The sequence below is a fragment of the Phodopus roborovskii genome, unplaced genomic scaffold, assembly GCF_943737965.1.
Source record: "Phodopus roborovskii unplaced genomic scaffold, PHOROB, whole genome shotgun sequence".
In the NCBI taxonomy this organism is placed as follows: Eukaryota; Metazoa; Chordata; class Mammalia; order Rodentia; family Cricetidae; genus Phodopus; species Phodopus roborovskii.
Window position 1 is genome coordinate 25738412 of NW_026126434.1, and position 24168 is coordinate 25762579.

Consider the following 24168-nt stretch of genomic DNA (forward strand, 5'->3'; position numbering starts at 1 on the left):
TACAGTACCCTGACCAAAAGAGACTATTTCACCTTGCAACTTTGAGGTCACATTCCAGCAGTGAGGGAAAGTCAGGACAGGAATTCAAGGCAGAAACCCGGAGGCAGGAGCTGATGCAAAGGAGTGCTGCTTTGCTTATGGCTTGCTCCTTGTGATTTGCTCAGCTTTTCATTTACTCTCTTCCTCCCTCCCTCCTCCTTTTTTTTTTTTTGGTTTTCAAGACAGGGTTTCTCTGTATTGCTTTGGAGCCTGTCCTGCATCCCATTCTGTAGACCAGGCTGACCTCAAACTCCAAGGATCTGCCTGCCTCTGCGTCCTGAGTGCTGCCACTGCCCAGCTCAGCTAGCTTTCTTATCCCAACCAGGATCACATGTCCAGAGATGGCTCTGCCCAGAGTAAGCCTGGTCTTCCTACAGCCATCATTAGTTAAGAAAATGTCTTACAGACTTGCCTATGGGCCAGTCCTATGGAGGCATTTTCTCCATTAAGATTCCTTCTTCCAAGATGATATGACCTAGTATCAAGTAGACATAAAGACTACCCAACAAAATTGACCCCTTGTCAACTTGACAAACATATTACTTACTAAACCATAACCATTCCTTTCTTGTTGTTGTCCCCAAGGTGTCAATATTAATATTGCAAATAAAATATTAAAACTTTTAAAGGCCCCACAGTCTTTAAAAATTCAAACATTATGTAAAAGTTGAGTCTTGTTAAAATATCCAGTGTCACCAGGTGTGGTGGCACACGCCTTTAATTCTAGCACTCCAGAGGCAGAGGCAGGTAGAGCTCTGTGAGCTCGAGGCCAGCTTGGTCTACAGAGGGAGTTCCAGGACAGCCAAGGCTACACAGAGAAACCAGCATCTCCCCAAAATTTCAAAGTCACTATAAAATTTCAAAGTCTTTAACCGTGAGCTCCTTTAAAATCAAAACATAAGTTAGATACTTTTATTCTAGAGGGAAGAACCAGGATACAGTTATAATCAAATCAAAGCAAAACCAAAATTCAACAGCATAAAGAGTTCAGTGTTTTACATCTGGAGCCACTCATAATCCTCTGGGCTCAAAGGCCTTGGGGCTTCTCCATTTCTCTAGTTCTGACACTAATCATACACACAGCTTGACTCTTAGGCTCAGGCTGGCTGTACCCACAGCTGCTGCTGTCTGTGATAGTTGTCCCATGGTACTGATATCTCCAAATTGTTGGGGTCCTCTGCTGCACCTGGGCAGTACCATATTAGTAGCATGGGTTCTCTTCAGGGACTCTGACCCTGCTACATGGTGCCAAGTCTCAGCTTCTTTCAATGAATCCCTTCGATCCTGGGACATCTACTACAACTGAGGCCACACCTTCACCAGCAGCCTCTTGCTCTACCCTCTCGTAGTTCCAAACCTCAGCTGCTCTTTGCGACCCTCATACCTGGTTGACACATTACCAAGTTTGGCCGCCAAATGAGATGTGGCCTCATTCCTCTCTAGATCACAGCTTCTGTGTGCTGATCCTGAAGAGAAATACCTCCCGATATACCATTTTTAGTAATGCAAGTCTGCAAGTCTCTTCTTAATTACTGTTCATCTCTCAGCTCTACTCAACCATAATCAATTGTCCCAGTAAAGCAAAGGTTTTACCTTAGTGGTTCTGGTTGTGCTCACTCTCTCTCTCTCCCTCCCTCCCTCCCTCCCTCTCTCTTCCCCCTCCCCCCTCTTTCCTTCCCTTGTCTTCTCCCTCCTTTTTTTTTTTTTTCCAAGACAGGGTTTCTCTGTTTCACAGAACTGGCTGGTCTCAAACTCAGAGAGATCCCACCTGCATTCGCCTCCTCCCGAGTGCTGAAATTAAAGGTGTGTGCTAAGGCTCAGTTCTGGTTTCCAGCTGACCAGAATCATGGATTCTTAATTCAGTACCTAACAACCTTGTTCACATCTTTAAGGACTCACACTTGCCTCTGAAACGGCACAAGCCAGGTCCTCCATCATCTGCATGGCTCTCAGCACTGTCTTCCAGGTCCTCACAACAGCACTGAGCACTCAGCAGCTTTCTAAGCACCGCCACAGTCCTCCCCGAAACACCATGGTCAGCTCAGTTATAGTAATACCCGGTGAACCTGGTGCAAAGCTCTGCCTTAGTCAGGGTTTCTAACTGTGAGGAAACACCATCACTAAAAAATGTTAGGGGAGAGTGGGTTTATTTCCCTTGCACTTTGATATCCCAGGCCATCACTGAAGGAAGTCAGCAGGCCAGGAACTGGAGACAGGAGCTGAAACAGATGCCCATGGAGGAGGGTGCTGCTTACTAGCTTTATCTCTAACCTGCTTCCAGGTAGAACACAAGACTACTAGCCCAGGGGATGGTACCACCCACAATGGGCTGGGCCCTCCCCCTCCCATATCATCACTAATTTAAACAAGTGCAAGTGCACCACACACTACCACAGATTGCTTACAGACCAATCCTTTTTTTTTTTTTTTTTTTTTTTTTTCTTCTTCTTCTTTTTTTAAAGATGGGGTTTTTCTGTGTAACAGCTCTGGCTGTCCTGGAACTTGCTTTGTAGACCAGGCTGGCCTCAAACTCACAGATCTGTCTACTTCTGCATCCTTAGTGGTGGGATTAAAGGTATGTGCCACCACCATCTGGCTCTACAGACTAATCCTGTGGATGCATTTTCTCAACTGAGAGTCCCTCTTCTCGAGTAGTTCAACCTTGTGTCAAATTTACATAAAATTGGCCAATAAAACCATTACCTTCTATTTCTACTTTTAGTAATTTATCCAAGGAAATACTCAAACTTCCTCTGTAAAAATGTTCAGTGCATTTGGTACCTATGGTAAGGGGAAGGGCCATACATTGTCCCACAGTAAGGACATATGGAATGGGTTATGACATACATGTGAGAATTTCTGTATAGTCATTTATAGTACAGGAAAATGCCCACAGTCGAATGTAAAATATAAGGAAGATACACCCTTGTGAAGCAAGAGTGATGCTGAGATTTTAAAATTAAAGGGAATATATACATCTTTACATGTACAGAGATTCATTTAAGACAGCCATAGAAATACCAGAGCAGGAGGGTGGCCTACAGAACTGCATTACAGTTCCTCATGGTTCTGGAGGTCAGAGGCTCAGATCATAGTGTCAGTAAACTCTTCCTTTGAACAGCCCTCTTCTGGCATGGAGGTAGCCATCTTTCCCTGTGTCCTTTCTTGGCCTTGCATCTGTCTGGTCACTTCTGTGGTGTCTCTTCTCTTATGATGACATTGGTCATGTGTGAGTAGGGCCATCATTTTATCTTAGTTCCATCTTTAAAGGACCTATATGAGAGCTTCAGTGTATGAATTCTGGGGCATATGAATTTTGGAATGCAAGTTCAAGCTACGGAAGTACATAAAGAAAACCAAAGTGAAGAGCATGAAGATGTGGCAATACTTAGTAAATGATGAACTTATAAGTAATTTTTAAAATATATTTCCTCACATGCTTTCTGCAAATATGTGAAACTTTTTTATATAAATGGGGGGCCAGAGATGAATGTTCCTTGTGTGCCTGTTTATGCATAGGTTTGTATTAGGGTGATACTGCACAGCTGCATAGATGTGCATGTGGAGGCCATGTGTCAGTGTGGATATCTGTGATTGTTCCCCTTGTCTTATTTTTTGAGATAGGATCTCTCACTGAACCTTGAGCTCATCAGTTTGTCCTGCTCTCAGGATCCACCTCTTTCCACCCCCAGTGTGTCCCACACCTAGCGGATGCTGGAGATCGCACTGAGCTTCTCATGTTTATGCCTCAGGCATTTTACCAACTGACTCATCTCCTAGCCAAAAACAAAACTATTGCCATGTTGCCCTCTTTAAAGGAGAGAGATGGCTGAGTGGCAGACAGGGCCAGTTCCTCAGAACTCTAAACTATGTTGTCCTCTTTGTGTGTGAGGGGACATGCTGGCCTACAGAGTGGTGACTCACTTGATGATCCTGCAGAATGAATCAGGTACTGGAGAACCCAGTTGGAAGCTGTGGAATACGGTAGAGTAGCTACTGTGTGGTGATCGAGTCTGTGGACGAGTCTGGACAGTATGTGGCTGGGTGAGGAATGACAGTGTATGGGACCAGCATGGAGCTTTCCCAGCGTGACTGTGCTAACCTCACAGGCTGCTGCAGGTTTCAGAGCCCATTACACCGTGCATGTTCAATCTATGAGTTCTGGGTTATGTTGCTGCTGTGTGGATATTAGGGAACATGTTGTAAATGGGAGGGAGAATTGGGAAGAAACAATTCCTGGAGCCTTTGGGAACTACGCCATCACGTTAACTAGCATATGCGGCAGGCCATGCTTTTGTGGGTCACAGGAAAGTAGGATTTGGAGGCTGTGGAAGCAATTGCTTGCTGCAGTTAATGTTTTTGGGAAGGTCTCCACACCACTGAACCCTCACCACTTCATAACCCTGTGCCACAGATGAGGGTGGGTCACTGATTTGTATAGAATGAAGCAGTGGCATGGAAAATGGGAGCCTGTTAGGTGAGCCAGGCAGGGGCACAGCAATCTTTATGAATTTATTGGCTCATTAATATTGTGAAGATGGGTATGCTTCTTTATAGCTGCATTAGATACTTATCATTCTAAGGACAGGGATTGGTACAGTGCTACAAGAGAGAATGTACTTAAAAATCACACACATTACCTGTGGTAAAATTATCATAAAAACTACGGAGTGCTCAAGTGGGCCATGACTGCAATTCTGCCCCCATAATGACAGGAAATGGTCGTCAGTGAAGTTGTTTTCCACGAAGCTGTGATGAAATCAACTAAAATGGTAATAAAGCAGAGTGTAAAAGTGAGGGACTCAAGTGAGATGTAAAAAATGCAGAAGGTATTAGAATGTTCACATTGGCATCTTCCAGAAATGAATCTGTAAAATAGCAAATATGAATTGATTGAGATTTTCATTCAGAAATGTATCCCTGCAGTTGGGCCCCACAGTGCAAAGAGGCCAAATGCCTGTCCCACAGCCTATCCACAGCCTGACAGGACAGCTATCACTTGGCTATAGTGGTTGGCTTTGGGGGCAAGTGATAGTTAAAACCCCATTTCCTTCCTTCTGACTGGAATCAATCACCCTGGGTGTATCTTCATATTCCCCAGTGTTGCTCTGATGAATTCACGTTCAGTAGATGCCAGTTACAGAAAAGAGGAGGTGCCTCTCAGACACCTCAGTGAACCATGGAAACAATAACATACACATGATCAGAGATGTTTTATATTGTAGAAGTAACTTTCAAATGACAAGTCTGCCCATTTATCACTGTTGTTGCTACCAAGAAGCAAGACACCACCTCCTCTCCTCTATAATGTCAGCTGTCTGGCCTTCCCATGTCCTCTAGTCCATCTCAGAGTTAGCCTATCAGAAGGCACCTTGACTCAAATTATGGCTTTCCATTGCCCACAGGGTGAAGTTTAGAGTTTTTACCACAGTCCTCACTGCCTGGTACCAGCATATTTGCCCCATCTGGTACAGATCCTTACCTGCCTTTCTGTGCTCAGGCCTGGCAGGGCTTCTCATCCAAAGACCACAGGCCTTTACCCTTGCCATTCTTCAGGGACACTTCTTTATGCTTCCTTCTTCTTAGCTTCATGTGACCATGCCTTACCTCTTTGCTAGGGCAGTCTTTTAGTAACTTGAATTTTCTATTTATTGTCCCTTCCTAGTTTTGTCTTCCTACCTCTCTTTCTCCAAGACTATTAAGTTTCTTTTGTTTCTTCTTTAAGATAATCTTTTATTTACATATAGTAATTAGTTAAAAAAAATAAAACCAAATATAACGCATAGAAAAAATATGGACTGCTTCATGAATCTGCATGAGATCCTTGTGTATCAGCCATGCTAATTTGCCTGTCATTCTAGTTTTAGTACATCTACTGCTGGAGCAAGCAAGGTTTGAGTAAGTTTCTTTGTTTGATATTCAGAGATCTAGAATGTTCCTCTTAGACTACTTATTTTCAGAAACGAAGGAGAGAAAGAAGAATGGAAGGATGGGTGGACAGACAAAATAACATATTTCATTCTGAGGACCAGCTCAACCAAATCCCATTCCCACTCTGCTTTTGAATTTTTCTATGATAAGCAAGACAGACTCTCTTGAGTGTAGTAGATTCGTGACTAATGAGAACTGACTACATCAGTAATGTTGTTTCATAGTAAGATTCTCTCCCTTAGCCTTTCTGATCTAGAATGAAAGGGGAACCTTACCTGTAGTGTGGAGAGGGTTGTTTGGTTTCTAAATCAGAATCTGAAGTACAGAGTTGTCTTAATTACAGACCTCAGATCAAAACGTGTGCTCCTGGTTGTGCAAGGCCTTCTCTTTGGCAGGTCCTTTTTGAGCCCTACTCTGGGCCCCTTCTCTGTATAACAGCTCTATCTAGTGTATGTAATAATTTCCTGTGTGTGTGTGTGTGTGTGTGTGTGTGTGTGTGTGTTTACAAGAAGAAGGCTACAGTTGAGGGCGTGTGTTTTGATTTTAAGAGCTGTTCTGTGCTATGAATCATTTATTTTGCACTTTTCTCACCCCGTCTGTTAAGGTCTGGCATTGCTTTGTCTCGGTACCCTCATGATTATGATCTTGTGTTAGTGAATTTCTGTAGTCCCCCTGAGTGCTAGACAGCTGACACTTTAGCGTCTTTTCGCCCTCCTAAGAGTGCCTAGCTATACAGGGGTGTGTCATTGTTTTTGTTGAAATTGGCACTCTTATTTCTATTTGGTTTCTCATTACTGTTGCTACCCTCACCCTTCTGCCAGCTGCTGCCTTTCTCCTCATGGTCTCTGTGGTTTGTCTGCTCAGCAGTGGTCCCTTGGCCCCTCTAGGCCATCTCACTATTCTCCTATCTCCACTCAAGGTCATCTTACTGGACCACTCCTTTGTTCAAAATCATTCAGAAATCATAGGCTTTCTCACCTTTCACCTGCTGAAGAAGAGCCACCCTGACAATGCTTACACTTGTGTTTCTTGGACACATGTTGCCTTGTAAGTTTTCAAAATAATTATTAGACTCACTTGGCTAATATTTATTTTAGAATTTTTATACCTATTTGCTCAAGTAAAATGGACTTATTCTTGACTGTCTCTAGGCTGATTGGAAAGCATAGCAACTACATAGTGAGTTGGTGTCTGTTGGTATCCAGTCATCTTAGCCACAGGAATTTTGACAATGTACATTGTGTCTAATAGGACAAGAACCCTCCAGTTCTCTGGCCAGGCCTCCACAGAAACCAGCTTCTGGGCTGTACTCCTCCTGCATCCTTTCTGGATTCTACCTCACTCCTGTGTTTGTGATTCTTATGGCTCCTGAGGGAAACCAAGTCATTTGAGCTTAAATAAAACAAGATTGCCAGAGGGTGAGTTTGGCAAGATTGTAATAATGGGCAGCTCAGGAAGCAGGTTTGGGCTCTATACATTTTCCATATACTGAGCTTTAAGTCCTGAGGGTAGGTGACTTCACCACTCAGAGCTCATGACATCTGTGCCCACACAGCAGCTGAGAAAGCTGGGCAGTGTGTACCCAGCCTGGTTAATTTAAGCCATTTCAATCAGCATCTCCTCATGTCTCTGGACTCAGAACACGATCAGGGTCTGTGATGCTGCTGCTCTGACATCCCCCATTCTTCTGAGGACGAATATTTTAAATCATAATAGTAATTTTCATATCATGTTATTTTTATTATTCAACTGGCTGAAGACAGAGCGAATGCAGAGAATATTATTCCTCAGACAGTAACTGCCTGGCATGCACAGCCTACATAACGGCAATTAAACTGAGCTCCAGACTGACAAACAAGCTGTAAAGCAGAAAGGCAGGATTTCTGTGGAAGATCAGTTATAATAATTTTATATCTGAGTGTTTTACATATGTGACATTTTGTATAATAAACAATTAACTGCCTGCTTTTGACATTTCAAAGTTAATGTGAGGAAAGTTATACAACAGAAACTGTGAGCATCACCTCTCCAAGTGAAGTGGCAAATGGCTATCAGCCTCCAGGTTGGTGAGGCCCATTATTCCCCACCGCACATCCTGAACCTCTCTGCCACCAGCCAGCAGTTCATTGTCTTTGATAAACAAGATAATTGATATAAATGGAGGTGTTCTTTTCTAAAATTCTTTCCCAATTGCAGGGTTTTCAGGCTGGAGGTATAATTTTCCTTGTGCCCCATTACTGTTAATCTCTAAATGGATAGATTAGTTAATCTGCCTGCCTTCCATGAGAAGACAGTGGGTGAGTCACCCCTCAACGAAGCCTTGAACAAAACATTGTGTGAAACTAGGGCACAGGAAAAATGACAAATGGTCACATTGATGATCAAGACCATGGGGATTTTGAGTGGGGATTTAGAGCTGCGAATGTAAAAACTAAGAAGAGGTTTGTCTTATTCAGGAAGAGGACAGAGTGCCATGGGCAGCCAGTTCTACCACATGGACACTGGGCACCACTGAGGAGATTCAGCAGAACCATCACGTGCTTGCTTGCTGCTTTGTTGGAATGGGCTGGGCTTTGCAGAGCCCACTTTATATCATAAATTAGTATTTAGCCTTCTCAGCCCTCTGTTGGGTGGCTTTCTTTATGAAGTGTCAAGCATCTAGCCTGCAAAAGAGAGTCATGCAAATTTGCATCCAGTTGTGAAGTCTGTTCTGAAAAACCTGCCCCTGTGTGCATATGTACGTGTGTGCATGTGTGCATGCATGCATGTGTCTGTAAAGTGTGTTTGTGTGTGAATGGAAAAGCCAGTGGTGCTTGGGAGTTACATATAGATGACCATGACTCCCCAGGTTGTGCAATTTATCCCTTAGAATCATGATGGTTTGAAACCATAATAAAAAACCTTTGAAGTGCCTTGATCATTCTAGTATTTAGTTTAAAAACAGTTTGCACTCTGAGCAAGGAAAGCCATAATAAGATGAGATGTCTCCCAGGCCAGTCCTCTGTGGTGGGGTTATCACACCACCTTTCAGATCCAGCACACCAAGGGTGCTTTACTGTCCAGTTTAATGTCATCTCTTCACTGAGCGGTGGGCCTCCTCCGCCTCCTTCCACTTTTGAAAGGTTAGCCTTTCTTCAGAACAGTACAGGTTTCTTGCAACATCTGTCAGCTTGGCAACGAGCACACCCCAAGGAAATGATGAACATTTGAAGACCATCTAAATACTGCAGGGGACCTTTCCTTTTCTCTCCTCTCCCTTTCTGCTCCTCTCTCTCCCTCCTGTCTTCTCCTAAGGAGTGTGGGACAGCCACCTGGCATTTCTCACTTATCATAGTGCTGATAAATTATAAGCCCACTTACAGCTGTGATTTTTTTTTTTAATGAATTTTGATTTACTCCTCGAATTGTGATAGCCTTTGGAACCTTGAAGCATAGCTGGCCTGGAAGGAAGGTATGGGCAGAAGCTTTTGTTTGGCGAAGGAGACTGCTTGGCCCTGGACCGTTAGCACAGAGGCTTCTTTGCTCTAATGACTCAGATGATCTTGATCTGATTCAGTAGGTCAGAAATTGCTGTCCCCAGCAAATATCGACCAGCAGGAACTGCTTTCTCGGTTATTCTGAAACTGCCAGCTGCATATTACACTAGCAAGTGCTAATAGTGTTTTGCAGGTCAGTAGAATTGTTATTGGCTCCTCTTCCTTTACCCCCATCCTGTACAGTCACAAGGTGGTTCATGAGCACACAAATCTTGTGTGACTCTCAGACCTGGACTACCAGCCCCACGCACCGTTCCGTAAGGGAGACCTGACTCTTGGTGGCTGGGGAAGGACCACATCAAAGGCTCCTTTGTCTGAAACTCAGAATGCTGTGTAAAACTCATCTGACTGAGCTGCTTGTGTCACAGAAGATGGGGAGGAAGAGGGGAAGCTGTCTTCATCACCCAGTAGAACACTGAGTCGGAGATAGTTAAATGAGTTCCTTAAGATTGCTTAGAAACCTGCTGTCACTGTCAGGGTTAGTTTGGGACCCTGCTTTCCAGCCTTTGCCTTTTGTAGTGACTCTGGAGCAGAAGATGGGGTGGGGTGAGGGGCGTGGTTTTCCCTCATGAGGGCAGGTGGGCTAGAATGCAAAGCCAAGAACTTCCTAAGGGTTGTGAAAGTATTCAGAATGTCATTTTAAAATGCTGCCTGCTGTATGTTCCATACCACTAACTGCAGACCCCTAAAGTAACTAGAAAGAGCAACAGTGAGAAGCTTTTATCTTTTGTTTTAGACAAGTCATTTTAAAAATCATACGCTATAAAATTCTATAAAGAGCCATAGCGTCATTTTATTCCTCTGTGTAGGTTAACCTTGGCCCCAGAAGGTCATATGAATTGTGGTTTCCCGATGGTGTTTTCTGTAAGTGCAACTGTCCCGGCACACTCTGGGCTCCAGCTAGCATTGAAGCTGGGTGGCCACATTCCACAGGGTCCCTGTTAGGTCCTTGCCCAGGGCATAACCACTTTAGCTTGCTGTAGCCTGATGGTGCCTGAGCTGAAAACAAAGAGGTGTAGGAGACAGGCTGTTCTTGGCTGTCCCCTGGGCTTGATGAAAGAGCCCTATTTTGAGCCCTAGGGGTCAGAGGCTCTCCCACCGTTAGCTTCTTAGCCACAGTGTGTTTGCTCCTCAGGCCAGTAGTACTCCTCTGAGACGACTGTCTGCTGGTCAGCCCAGAGCCAACTGAAAGCCATTGCCTGTGAGAACCCACTGTCCTGTCAATCTCCTCTTTAGGCTTCAAGGGGCTATGGCAGGAAGCTCATGGGGAGTTTGAGCAGCGTCCTTGCACAGACCCAACGGGGGCTTCTCAGTAATGTCAGGAGTCTCTGTGGTGTTTGAAAAGTTCACCATTACTACCGCTTTTAGCAAAAACTTAAATTTTATAGTTACTGATGCTATTTAAAGAATCATCCAACGTTTAAGACTCAAGGGCTATTTGTGATCTTAGAACCAAGTTGACTTAAGCTTGCTGAATTTAAAACCAGATGCAGCCTCCAGCTCAAACAAAGAAAAGCTGACAGTTTATTAAAGAGTTAGTTCCACATTTGTGGGACTTTTCACAGCTTGTTGCATATCCTTAGTCTATAGACAGAGTGAAAAGCTACTCTCCATCCCTGAAAGGACATCTCTACTTTCAGGTCACAGAATTCCTGTGACCTGACAAGTGGTTTCATACAGTACCGTGGAACAAGGGTGTTGGTTTCAGCATCTCTCAAGACACAGGAAACATAATCCCTATAAAAATCTTACAGTACACTCACAGCCAGATGCCTTTCTTGTGTAGCTTCTCGAGTTAAGAAGGTTCCCTTACTTGCAAAAGCAGTTTCAGTGACTGCCGGGTATTTTTCCAGGTTAGCAATACGAATAGCTTCTCGGTGCAGTCTCATTCTCTGGCAGATTATGTCATTGCAATGAGACTTTGCCTGAGTTCAGACAGGCTGGATACCTGGCTGTCTCTTCATACAGCTAGAAATGCCTTTGTCCAGGTTTCAACATTCACCTGCAGAGAGAATCCCTTTGACACACTGTAGTGGACAGCGCTGCTAAACATCTCATGCTTGATTCTTGAAGGTTTTTGGAAAATTGATCAGCTAAAACTTCCAGCATTTAAACTCTGGGTTTCTAAACCACAGAAGATAATCAACAGCATGGCTAGATAATATTGTGTTTCCTTCAAAGACCCCAGTGTGAGGAGAGAGTGAATTCTCTTATCCCTGTAACTTCCCTATTTAAGGTCTGCTATCTGTCGCCCATTCTTCTTCAGCTCTTAAGTGGCCCACATACTCTGCAATATTCAGAGCTAGAACTTCATAGAGTTGACATGTTTGAAGGATGGGGCTAGGAGCATATTTGAAGGTTGGAAAGCTATTGCTCCTCTTGTTGCTGGCCAAGATGGAGCTTGGTTGTGAACGTACAGTGTGCAGAGTAAGTGGTGATGTGAAGTACAGCTGTGCAGTGTGTGGCAGTGTGATGATGGGAGCTGGCACAGGAGTGGCCAGAATGTGTGGATTGACACTCACCTACAAGAGGAAGACCAAGAAGAAAGCAGAGCAAAGGGCTGGGTAGGCACCAGGTAGGGCTGTGGCCTCCCTTCTCCTATTGTCCTCTGTAGGGACTGGAGAGTCAGTGGATTTTTCTGGGCTGTGTGAGGTGGGGGTTGGGGAGCCTTTTTTCCTGGAGGAACCGGGGAACTTTGGCAAATGATAACTTGTAATCAATGACTTTTTCCTCAGATGTGATATAGCGCATGGTTGATAGTGATTTCTCTTCCAGTAGATAAAACCAGGAATCAGTGTAACTCGGTACTGCTTTGAGAAATACATTTGTGCAGTGTTTTGATAGTTTTCAAGAAAGATGGCCTTGTTCTCTAATTAGCTATTGTTCATTTACAGCTGTTCTGACAAAGCAGCTGTGGATACTTTTTCCTGTAGAAGAATGCGGCAGAAGGTTGGGTTCCAGTTGGCTTGGAAGTTTGTCTAATCAGCAAGTTCTGTTCAGGCCTGGGGATGGGCCCTGGGGTTATTAGTCTCCTTAGAAATCAGTGAGATGGAGAGATGGATAGGTAGGCCCTTAAGGTAAAAACAATCTTCCTCGTCTTCCTTGTCTTTTTAATCAGGAAATACTTTGTGTCTAAATCTTGGCACTCGACTTAGAAAATCTTTCAAGAAAAATGTGTCATGAGTCTATTAAGCATTTATTTTTTTTGCGGGGATGGGGGGGCCTGCTGTTAGCAAGTAACTTTGTATCCAGCAGCCAGGAAGACAGTGGATAAAGCTGCTGCAAGCACAGGGTCTAAGGTCTACTGTAAGAGCCAAGTGTTGTTTCATTGGGGGGGGGAGGGGAGGAGTCTGCTTCAAGAAGGCTTTTCTCAGGGCTGGAGAGATACCTCATCAGTTAAGAGCCCTGGCTGCTCTTCCAGAGGTCCTGAGTTCAATTCTCAGCACCCACATGGAGGCTCACAACAGTCTGTAATGGGATCTGATGGCCTCTTCTGGTGTGCAGATGTATATGCAAACAAAATCCTCAATATACATAAAGCATGTTTTTTAAAGCCCCCTTTTTTATTTAAAAAAATAAAAAGTAAAGCTTTTCTCCCATGTCTGGAGATGATCTCTGGAGACAGGCAAATAGCAGGTTGTCATTCTTATCTTTAAATATAGCTGGTATGAGTGTCCCTCAAGTCATGTCCTAGTGAACTAACACTGCCTTTTAAAGAATTTATCACTCCTAAATTAAATTCACTGGCAGGCTGCTGGTCACCCCTGGCACTACGTAAGAGTGGGGAACTATGAAGTGTTCTCAGATGGCTTTTTCTGCCACTACCCCAGCCCAGGCACTCCGTTCTTCATACACTTGCAGAATGTGTACACTTCGTTAACATGCACCTTTTGCATTCAGAAGCAGCAAATTAAATTTGTCTGAGCAGAGTTGCACTGTGCATGGAGGGGAAAAGTAATTTCTGCCCAAGCAGTTCCGCTGTCTCCTGCTCCTAGCACTGGCTGTTGTAATAGGAATGGAGCTGAGGGTGGGGCTGAGGATAGCAGCAGAAACCCAGGAAGAGACAGGCACAAGATGCTTGGTTCTGGCAGCATGGGTTTGTAAACAAAGTGACACAAATTGGGGCAGAAATTCCAGTGGGATCAGGCAAGAGACTAGAAGACTGGAAATATAGCACAAAGCTGAGTCCCAACCAGATGGTGTTTCTAATAAATTTATCAGGCTCATATGAAAGACAGTAATGAATGTTCTAAATGGGGAGTGGCCCATTTCTCTAGGGAGAGCAGCTGTGCACTGTCCATGTGCTGTAGCCAGATAGGGGCGCTGTCTCATTCTTCCCAAAGGGCCATATTAGGCAGGCCAGGGAGGCAAGCTGAGGCTTGCTTCTCTAGGAGAAGAATTAGTATTTCCTGCTGAAATGAAGGAAATTGCCTCTAGTGGGTATAGTTTAGTAGCAACATTCAGGACAAACCTCTGTTGTCACAGCTCCTATAATATGATTAACCTGGGAGAGGATAAAGAATATGATTAAAATATAGTGTATGAAAAAATTTAAAACAATAAAAATAAAAAAGATTTAAAAAAATTTTAGCCACAATGTAATCTATATCCCTCCCTTCATTTTTTCACTCCAGAATGGTTTCTTACCCAAAGTACTTTACCCTACCATGGGTAGCCAGCATTTCTGTTCATGGATCAGATTTTGATGAAGGGATTTCCCAGGGCAGAAGGGCCATGTGCTCTCCTGATAAGCACTGGCCCTTCTCTGTCAAGGTCAGCACCCAGAGACTGATCATGCCTCACTTTCCTAAGGAGATTCTCCCCCACACCCAAAAAAAAGTAGTGTTTGTCCATTTCCATCTGTAACTTCAGATCTTAGTTGTTTTGGAGAAGAAGTTTGCTAACAAGGGGAAATGAGTGCCACAGCCTCACACAGCAGTGGGAAAAAAACTGCTCCTGCCCTTAGGAAACTCAGGTCACTTTGGCCGATCTACATACTGGCTTAGATATTATGACTGGGACATGGCTGGAGTGATTATCACACTTGATAGTAGTTTATAGCAGGCCATCACCCATGGCTTCTGGACACACATCTTGCCCTCCCTGTTCCATGTCCTGGCATCGTTTGCTCTATTGTACTGATCTAAACCAAAAAGTAGGAATGAAAGTTAAGAGGTGGCAGTGTTTTGATGTTGTGCTCTCAGAGGTTGGGATGTTGGCCACCAAGTAGCTATTAAAGTTCTAAAAAAGGTCTCCCTTGAAAAGAAACATGGGAACGATTAGATGACACTGGTGTAATGGGTCTGTGTGTGTACCTTGGAGTGTGTGCATGTCTTCTCTAAGACCTAACTGTGAATGTCTGTCCTGGTCTGGCTTCCCATCGAACACAAAGCCAAGTTAACCTATATATAGCCTGTAACAGTCCCTGGTGTCCATGGCTGATCATTGGTTTGAGGATAGGGGGAGCAGAAACTCACCATCTTTCTGATTTTTATAAATGGTGTTAAAAGTGCATGAAAAAAATTAAAATATTCTTGTGTAGAAAAATCCCATGAGCACTATACATGTAAGGTTTGAAGATTGTAAGGATGAGAATACTCACCAGGAAATAGAACATCACCAAACTTTTGAATCCATCTTTAATAACCCAATAGCAGAACAGAAGGGAGGAAATAATAGAGAGAAGAGCTCGGTGAAGCCAGAAACAGAGAACAGATTTAAGTGTTGTTCTGTGAAAACCCTACTGAAGTGGGCAGATGTGTATAGGAACAGATGAAAACAGAAAGAAAGGTGTAATAGGAAAAGGAAAAAAAAAAGATAAAAATGAGCAATTCACAGAATAAAGATTGAGGGGGATTTTGTAGAGGGGAAAAAAAGGAAAATAAAGTTCATTTGACAAAGGTGAGAGGCAAAAACCTTACTGATAGACCAATCACCCCCTGCCTGTTTGACTTCCCAGAGTGGCTGAGGACATGGAGCAGTGAGTGAGTGGAGAGTGTAAACGTTACAAGTAATTTGGTATATAATTTGGTAGGATCTGTGGAAGCTGAAGGGCATACATCCACAGTACCATATCTTACCATACACCCAAGTGTAACTCTGTTTCATATATGACTGCACATGTGTGTATGCACATTTACATATTTCCTTAACAAACAAACAAACAAAAAAAAACCCTGATACTCAGAAACTTAGAAGACACTGTTCTTTATAAGGGCAAGGAAAGAAAAATGTTAACCATCAAAATGTCCATGGGCAGGAGATTGCATTTTGTAATATCCATAAATTGCACCTAGGGCAAGGTGGGTACCTTCATTTAACCCCAAGTTAAGTAAGGTCTTGCATTGGCCAATGAAATGTGAGTAAAGGAATATGCCCCTTTAGGAAAAACATTTAAGAGCTGCTATTGTACTGAGAGCTCTGAGAGGTGTAATCAGCAGAGGCACTGGCTGAGTGGCTGGAGAACATGGTGGATGATAACGTGTGCTGCCACAGGAGTCTGATGGCCAGGGCTGTGCATTCCTGCCAGGCTAAACTTCCCCATGTCTGAGTCTTGCTCCCAGTGCTCTTCTTGTGTCTTCTGCTCCTTTAAATCCTGCCTCCCAAATAGCAGAGTGCTCCCCTTTCCCAGGAGATGGAAGCAGCAGGGTTTACTCTCCAAGGCTAGCATTCACCTCTGTTGAAAGCCATCCTAAAAAGATGCCTTCTTCCTACCAAGAAACTGTCCTCAGAATGCTCCAGTGTTTTGTTTTGTTTTCCTTGCTTTGGAATAAGGTATTCATCATGACAAACCCGTCCTCCTCCCCTTCCTCCCAGTTTTCCTTGTCTGCGGTTGGTCTTCCTTATCTGTGGAGAGTGAGGCAATTAGTTGGCCTCACTGAAGTATAGGCTTGTCCCACTTTGAAAATAAACTCATTCCTTAGAAGATGACATGAAGTTATTCACTCTGCACCTCTATGAAATTACAATGTTTTAGTATGGTGCATGGTGGTGGTATTGCTGTCTATCTTTTCTGAGTGGATAACTAGATTTTGGGTTAAATGACTTAAACATTTAAAGAAGATTTTAGATTTTGATTGTATAACATGAATACTCAGCCCCAGGGCTTCCCATGCCCTTGTCTTTTATCATCGGTATCTTAGTGTTTGGAGAGTCTCTAACAAACCAAGCAGCTATAGTTTAGTGGGAGCCCTTGACTTTTATAAATGAGCAGGTTGAAGTACAGAGACTCAGAATCAAAATACATATTTTTTTTTTTTTTTTTTTTTTTTAAGATCTGGCAGCTCCTGAGCAAAGGAGGGCCCCTGTCTAGCCACACACTGAACAGCAAGCACAGTGGGTGGGTTGGGGTAAAACCAGCTATGTATTGTGATACTGTGTCTGCAGCCCATTTCCTGCGCTGCAGATTTTGAGCTGCAGAATGTATAAGTTTTCTACTCAACATGTATGTAGCTATAGCTAATTAGACCGAGTTACTGGCCAGGGCACAGCTCAGTACCTGCTTAGAATGTGCAAGACCCTGGATTTAACTACCAGGAACACATTAAAAATCCATCCAGACTGATGAAAAGTTTCCCATTGAGATGTATCTTATATTTCTACATTCTGTTATTATGCTTTTATAATGAAATACTTAAGAATTAATTGCTACATATGGTTTGGATATTCCAACCCGAAGGTTCAGTTGTTTGTTTAATTATTTGGCATGGAAACTCTTATCTGAAGATAATCGGGATGTTTCTAGTTTCCTTTTTATTGTTGATTTGAGATGCTAATTAATTAGTTTTGTTCTAAGCATGCTATAGGGATGTAGTTGGCTTCTCTTATCCTGATGCTGAATCTTGTGCTTTGGATTCACAGTTCCCATGGAGAATGTTGCAACGATTGCCGATTGTGCCAGCGTGATTGAAGGAGTCAGTCGCAGCCGAAATGCCTTGCTGAATGGGGACACTAAGAATTATGACTGGGATTCTGGCTACACGTGTCACCAGCTGGGAAGTGGTGCAATTGTGGTTCAGCTGGCACAGCCATACATGATTGGGTCAATACGGTAAGATTTCTTTGCATTTGTTAGTTCAAAAAGTGCAGATACACATAGTCACCAATCTCTTCAGAGAAGAAATTCTCCTATTATAAAGATGGGAGGCAGGCAGGGAGACACCAGCTGTCTGTTTGGATTGTTTAGTAGGGAGCAGTGCTGAAAGTGGACGTCAAATCAGCTGAGAGGGAAGGATTTGGATGGGAAGCCTCCCTCTGAGGATCTCACTCCCGCAGCCTTGCCATGTGTGGGTTAGAGACTAGTGGGGTGATGTGGAGGGATGACGTGGGTAAAAAGCCGTTTTCACCTTCCATAAACACCTTTGTATATGAACCAGAGACCCAGATAAGAAGCCTAGTTCTAACAATCCTTTTAGTGGACATGTGTTTGAGTCTGTTCTTGATCCATTTTGTTTTAAGAAAGGAACTTTAATTTTGCTTGGCTTACAGGATGTTATTAGTTTTTAAGCATGAGACTGGTAACATCCCCCAGAAAGTTATTTCTTAAGGGCCGGTACTATTTCTTTTCATTTGTCTGCTTTCCCCACCCTCTCCTTCCCCGCTTCTTCCACTCTCCCCCAGCATCTCCTTTGAAGGGCTCCTATAGGAAAAAATGAATGTCTGTCTACCCCAGTCTGCTGAGGGTGGAGGTGTTGGCAGGTTGGGATTGCCCTAGGCCTGCTTGTGCTCAGGACAACCACCATGGCTTCATGCTGCTCTGTGGTTCCCACGGGTGCTGAAGAGCCAGTGCTGGAGGTCTTGGATTAAGACTGTTGGCTTTCTTCATTTCAGTTAACCCCATTTCACCCAGAGCCACCTCCTACCCAAGTAGCACAGGAGATGCTTCATACTTGAGGCTGAGCACTCAGGCCAGATTAACTCACCAGCCATACCCTTCTGAACTGTGTGCATGCAGTACTGTGTCCCCACAGTCTACCTAGTAAGCATTCTTAGGACTCTTGTCATGGATGATATAAACTGTGTCTGTGTTTCCCTTTGTAGTCGGTCCCTCCTTGAAAATGTGCTAACAGTTGTCTTTCTTTTGTCTTCTGGCACTGACTCCCCTACAATTTCTTCAAGATTACCAATCGTGTCTCTGAGATTACATCTGCAATTTCTTGCAGCGGGCTTGGGGTGTAACTCATCTGAGCCAGAAGACTTGAAATCATTTAAATTGACTAGACACTCTCTTTCACTTCACCTATTTGGGACTTCAATTTTCTCTTTATTATGTTTGTTCTGCCGTTTCTAATTTGAGGGCCAGTCTTCTTTCCAATGAAGATTGAAGCAAACGGGCAACTTCGTACCTCTGTCCAGTCTCCTTTAATGGCTTTTGACTTCCATTCATTCACCTTGTACTGGGTACTCTGCCCTCCACCACACCATCTGTGTCCATGCCTGTCTCACACCAAGACAGCTACAGCAAAATTCTGTTGTCCTTCCCCTTCCCATCCCGGTCACCGTACCTCAGTGTCAGTATTCCACATTGGCTTGGTGGCTCCAGACATCTTTGGACCAAGCCAAAACCACAAGGCCTTCCTAAATTTGTTCCCCTCTTTTATCCCCCCTCTGCCCAGAAGTCAGTCCTGAGGTTCTGTGCTGCCTCCTAAACTCCCAGAGTTCTTCCTTCTCTGCTGTCCACCGTGTAATCGAGTGAAACCCTGTGGTGTCACTTCTCTACATGATCTACATTTGACCCTGTCTTCCCCGCCACAGCATTCCTGACTCCCTTTTGCCCAAAGCGGGGTGGTTAGTTCAGAGGAAACCGGTATAAGTGACCCCTGTTACAGCCTGGTCTCTTGTGTCTTCAGGCCACCCAGGCTGCTGTATCAGTCTGTCTGTAGGTTCTGTGCTCCTTTACGCCATGCTTTTGAGTCTTGGGTCGTATTCCCTCTTGCTGTCTCTTCAGTGTTCCTGCATTCATCTCTGTCTGAGCGTACTGAAACAGCCTCTGTCTTAATTAGGGTTCTTTTGGTGTGATAAAAGCCATGATTCAAAGCAACTTGTAAGTTAAAGGGTTTATTTCAGCTTAAAACTCTTGGAGCACACCCTATGACTGAGGGCAGTGTAGACAGAAAATCAAGGCAGGAACCTGGAGGCAGAACTATAAAAGAGGCCTTGGAAGCATGCTGCTTACTGGCTTGCTCCTCCTCCTTACTCAGTCTGCCCAAGTGTGGTCCTGCATATCTGGGCCCTCCCACATCAATCAGTAATTAAGAAAACATCCCAAAGGCCAGTCTTTTGGAGACATTTTCTTGATTAAGATTTCCTCTCCCCAGTTATGTCTAGGTTTGTATAAACTTGACAGGAACCAGGCAGTTCCTTCATCGGGCACCTGCCCTGGGTGTAGAACTCCTGTCGTTGGCGCCAGTTGTTGACTTGTTGACTCCTCCCAGCCTTGCTTGCTACTCGAGGCCTGAGATAACTCAAAATCAGTTTTGCATGCCAGATTGAATGTGCTCCTGACATAGTCTTTGTGAACAGACTGAGATTTACAACAGGTTTAAGAGGAAATTTACTGTTTTAAATCCAGCAGAGGCCCGATGAGATGGTTGCCAGAATGATGGCTCAAACAAACAAGGGCTTATCCTGGGTCTAGACCACCTTGGCCTCAAGCTCTACCAAAGACTTGAATTCCTACTCTGTCTGAGAAAAGTGTGTTGCTGGGGTCCTGGGCAGATAGAATGGGCCCACTTGGTTTTATCTAAGTGTGGAATGAAAATGGTTCCTTCGAACAATTTCTTTTTTCCTGACTCAGAGGAGAGACGATGAGCAGGCACACAACCTGAGGCAGAATTGTATTTCTCTTCACAGTGTGGTGCCTCTAGCTTCCTGAAGCCCACTATTGTTTCTTCAGTAAGAAAATCCATTCAGCTGGCGCACTGCATAACTAGCCAGGCATTCAAAGAGACACGTCTTGGTGAAGCTAACATTATGTTGTCAGAACTGCATTTGCCTCTTCTGTGACATTATTAAGAGGGAGGGAGGGAGCTTTCCTGGCCACCAGTGCCCGTGAACAGCCCTGGGTGTCTGGGCAGGCTGCAGCTACAGCAGGTGATGTGCCCAGATAGACATTTATTGACGCGAAGCTAGGTCAGTGGCACCTTCTCTTGGGGATGGCAATTGACCAGCAATGGGCTGATTAGTCAGTAGCATTTGACCCACAGCTTCTATCGCTCATGATGACTGACTTGCTTTCCTGGTCACTGTATCTGTAGCCACCCAGGGATTTGGGAATCCACACCCACAGAGCAAGTGTTACAGACCTGAGATTCATTCTGCCCAGCACAGTGGTGGTAGAGCTGGGAACCTGGAAACTCACCTCCCCTGTCACATAAGCTTTGAAAATATGATTTCTTTACAGTTGGTGACTTCTCAGGCTAATATCTCAATGGTTGATGCTCTTTATTCCTCATATGGTACACAGTGTGCTACCGATAAGATTTTTTTAGTCTTCCTGAGAGCTTGCCACGTGGGTAGACAGACAAGCAGAGCTAGCTTTCCTGGCAGAGGGAGTGCTTGGGCCCCACAGTCAGCAGAGCCCAGTCCTGCTATTGTGCTGGCATGAGTAAGTACCCTGTGGTACCTTGGGGAGGGTGGCTGGAGCATGATCTCTGATCACCTTCCTATCCCTTCATTTTCTTTCATTCATTCAAAAGACACTTGGCTTTTTTCTGTGTATCAAATATGGTGGTAGATGCTCAGGACACAGCATTGAGTAAACAAGCTGAGCACTGGCATGTTCTTGGAGCTGACATTCAGGGCAGAGACACAAGAAAGAAACAATCATGTTTATTGGATGCTAAATTCAGGAGGAGGAAACAGAAAGGAGGGCAACAGTTCAATTTCAGAGCAGGTGGTCTGAGAACGGGACATGTGTGCAGAGGTGGAAAGCAAGCAGACTGGAGACCCAGAGAAAGTACCATAGACAGGGCACCAAGGAGTGGAGGAGGGAAGGACAACAAGAGGTGAGGCCTGGGAGATTTGGAGGTTGACAGCCAAGAGGGGTTTTGTTACCACTGTCTCTACACTTTGCACCCTTCTGCAAACCACCTCTTCCCCATGCAGTCCATCACAAGCTTTATGAAAGAGGTATGGGAGCAAAGGAAGAGAGGGAAGCCTGACATCATGCCCTTCCTTGAGGGGCTTTTTTGCCTAGCAGCCCCCCTTGGGCGGGACTAGAAACAAAGCAGCTGGTTCTTGTTGCTAGGTTTACAGGCACAGCAGACTTTACTCGCTTTTAGGAAGAAAGAGAGATTTCCTGGAATGTGCCTTAAAAGTAGGTAATTGAGTAGTAATTATATCATTTTCTTGGCATTCTAAAAACACTAAAATTTAAATAACAGGGAATCTTTAGAGGCCTGACCACATAAAAAGACCAGACGAGAGTCATAATAACTAAGCAGATCATGTTATGTCTTAGTTATAGTCCCCCAGTCACCTGGGTTTAAGACTGATTAGCTTTCTGCTTGCTGATGGAGATATCATGTTAAGGGCCCTCTAGTCTGGGAGGGGAAGCCAAGAATGCCGTGTAATGAGTTCACTGAACACCTGCCTGCCCTTCCCAGCTGATAGATGACAGACCTTACCTAAACCCTAACTGTAAGATAATCAGTTAAATTAACAAATTTTACATTAGTTTGGAAAGAAAGGTTTTGTAATTGATACATGCAATCATGTAAGTAAAATGCCCATATTGCTTTAAATAACAAACCTAATTGTAAGTAAATAGGCTGCCCAAGGAGGTCCATTGTCAATAGATGGAGCTAAATAAACATAGGTTAAGGTGTTAATGATACAAGAATACTTTGAGTCTGAGTACTTGGTTGGAATATACACATGTGTACATATTGAATGGGTCTAACCCAAAGGATATTCTTGATGGGTATTCATAATCTCTTTGGTCTGAGGTGATGAGGCTCTTTTTATTTTTCAATAGGGAAAAAAAAATCCACAGGTCTGCCTCCTATATAAGATAATCTGGCATGGAGTGACTGAAGCACAAATCAGTTCATGTCCTAGAGTTATTACACATAGGTAAAAAGTAATAGCAAAAGAAAAGGAAATGTAGAAAGAAAGGACTCACATGTGGCTGTGGGCCTTCTCTTGAGCCTGTTTGTCTTTTTCTGTGAACAGCTAGGTCCACACTGGGGTTAGCTGCCCTTTTACTGAAGAACAGCTCTGCCAACTGTGGGTTATCTCTTCAGGTTATGAGTTCCAAGGACCCCGTTTGGCTATTTTCCCCCTTCCTGTTGCTGACCACCTTGCCAGAGTGTTGCTCTTCCACTCCTTTCCTGAGGGACAGGCACAGAGAGGAGGAGGAATTGGAGGCTGTTCCATTTTGTCTCCTACTTAATAGCTCTAAATTAAGGTTTATTCAACAAGAGTGAGGAAAGGAATTGAAGTTCATGGTTCAAATAATAGTTTATAATTATTCATATATTTCTATTTGTGTGTGAGCCCATCATTTCCTGGAGGATTTCAGAAATCTCAAATTGAAGATAGTGATTTTTTTTTTTTTTTAATATTGTGATGGACTTGGTCTCTGGAGCAAATTCCAAGTGCATAGTATGGCACTGTGTGCAGTGAGTACACGGTAAACACTCATTGACTATACTGTGTTAGTGCAGCTAAAGGGAGTTCTATCTATCAACTAAATTGGACATCATATTTGCTCAGTGTGGCTGATCTAAGTGTGTGTGAGCAAACTGCTAAAGATGTGGGCCGGCAGCTGACTGAGAAGGAGCTCGCTCAGGAGGCAGGCACCAGCATCAGCACAGGGAAGGATGCCCGCAGCCTCATCCCACTCTGCTCCCATTTCCTCCTGTCTGAGTGCCACTGGGGCAGCAGCACATCTATTTACATTAAGACAGCCTTCTTTGCAACCTAGAGAGCTAGAAATTTCCTTTTTATAGTCTAAAGAATACAGCAAGCATCTAAATATATGACTCCTCTGCTTTGGATTAAGATTGCCTATAATTCTAGTTGAAATTGGAAAGATATTTTACCAAATTTGCTTCATATCAGTCATGCTGAGCACCGTCTGTCACAGACCTGAACTGACGAATTCTTCCTTGTCTTGCTGGTCTATGATTTATTTACTAAGTGCTCTTTCTCCCTGAGCCCATCTGCATCATGCTGACGTCTCCTCCTCACCCACAGACCTCAGCACTCTGGTTTCCAGAGAAATCACAAAAAATTTGTATCTGTGGTTTCCCAACAGATGCTGGAGTCTGAACTGTGTGAACATGTAAGGCCAAGAATCTTGGAGCCTGGCAGCAGATAGAGTGTTGGGGCACGGCAAATAGACCCTAGCCATTTTCCATGGTAGAGAATTTCAAGATGAGAATGAATTACTATGGCAACTAAGTTGCATGTGAAAAGCACAAGAGGGGTGACAGATTCACATGTTCTTTGGAAATGCAAGAAAGGTTAAATCCCCCCTACCCCGTGTGTGTGTGTGTGTGTGTGTGTGTGTGTGTGTGTGTGTGTGAGAGAGAGAGAGAGAGAGAGTGAGTGTGTGAGTGAGTGAGAGAGTGTGTGAGTGTGTGTGTGAGTGAGTGAGAGAGAGAGAGAGAGAGAGAGAGAGAGAGAGAGAGAGATTTATGTCACATGTCAGCCATTT

General features: G+C 44.0%; 1 protein-coding gene across 2 annotated transcripts in view; it reads left to right on the forward strand.

Annotated features, from left to right (window-relative positions):
• The window catches only part of Btbd9 (BTB domain containing 9), a 342942-nt gene that overhangs the window by 239311 nt on the left and 79463 nt on the right, over positions 1–24168 (forward strand). For both annotated transcript variants that reach the window (XM_051187069.1, XM_051187068.1), the window contains exon 8: positions 17367–17556. In XM_051187069.1, the coding sequence (XP_051043026.1) occupies positions 17367–17556 (190 nt within the window). The remainder of the gene's footprint in view (positions 1–17366; positions 17557–24168) is intronic.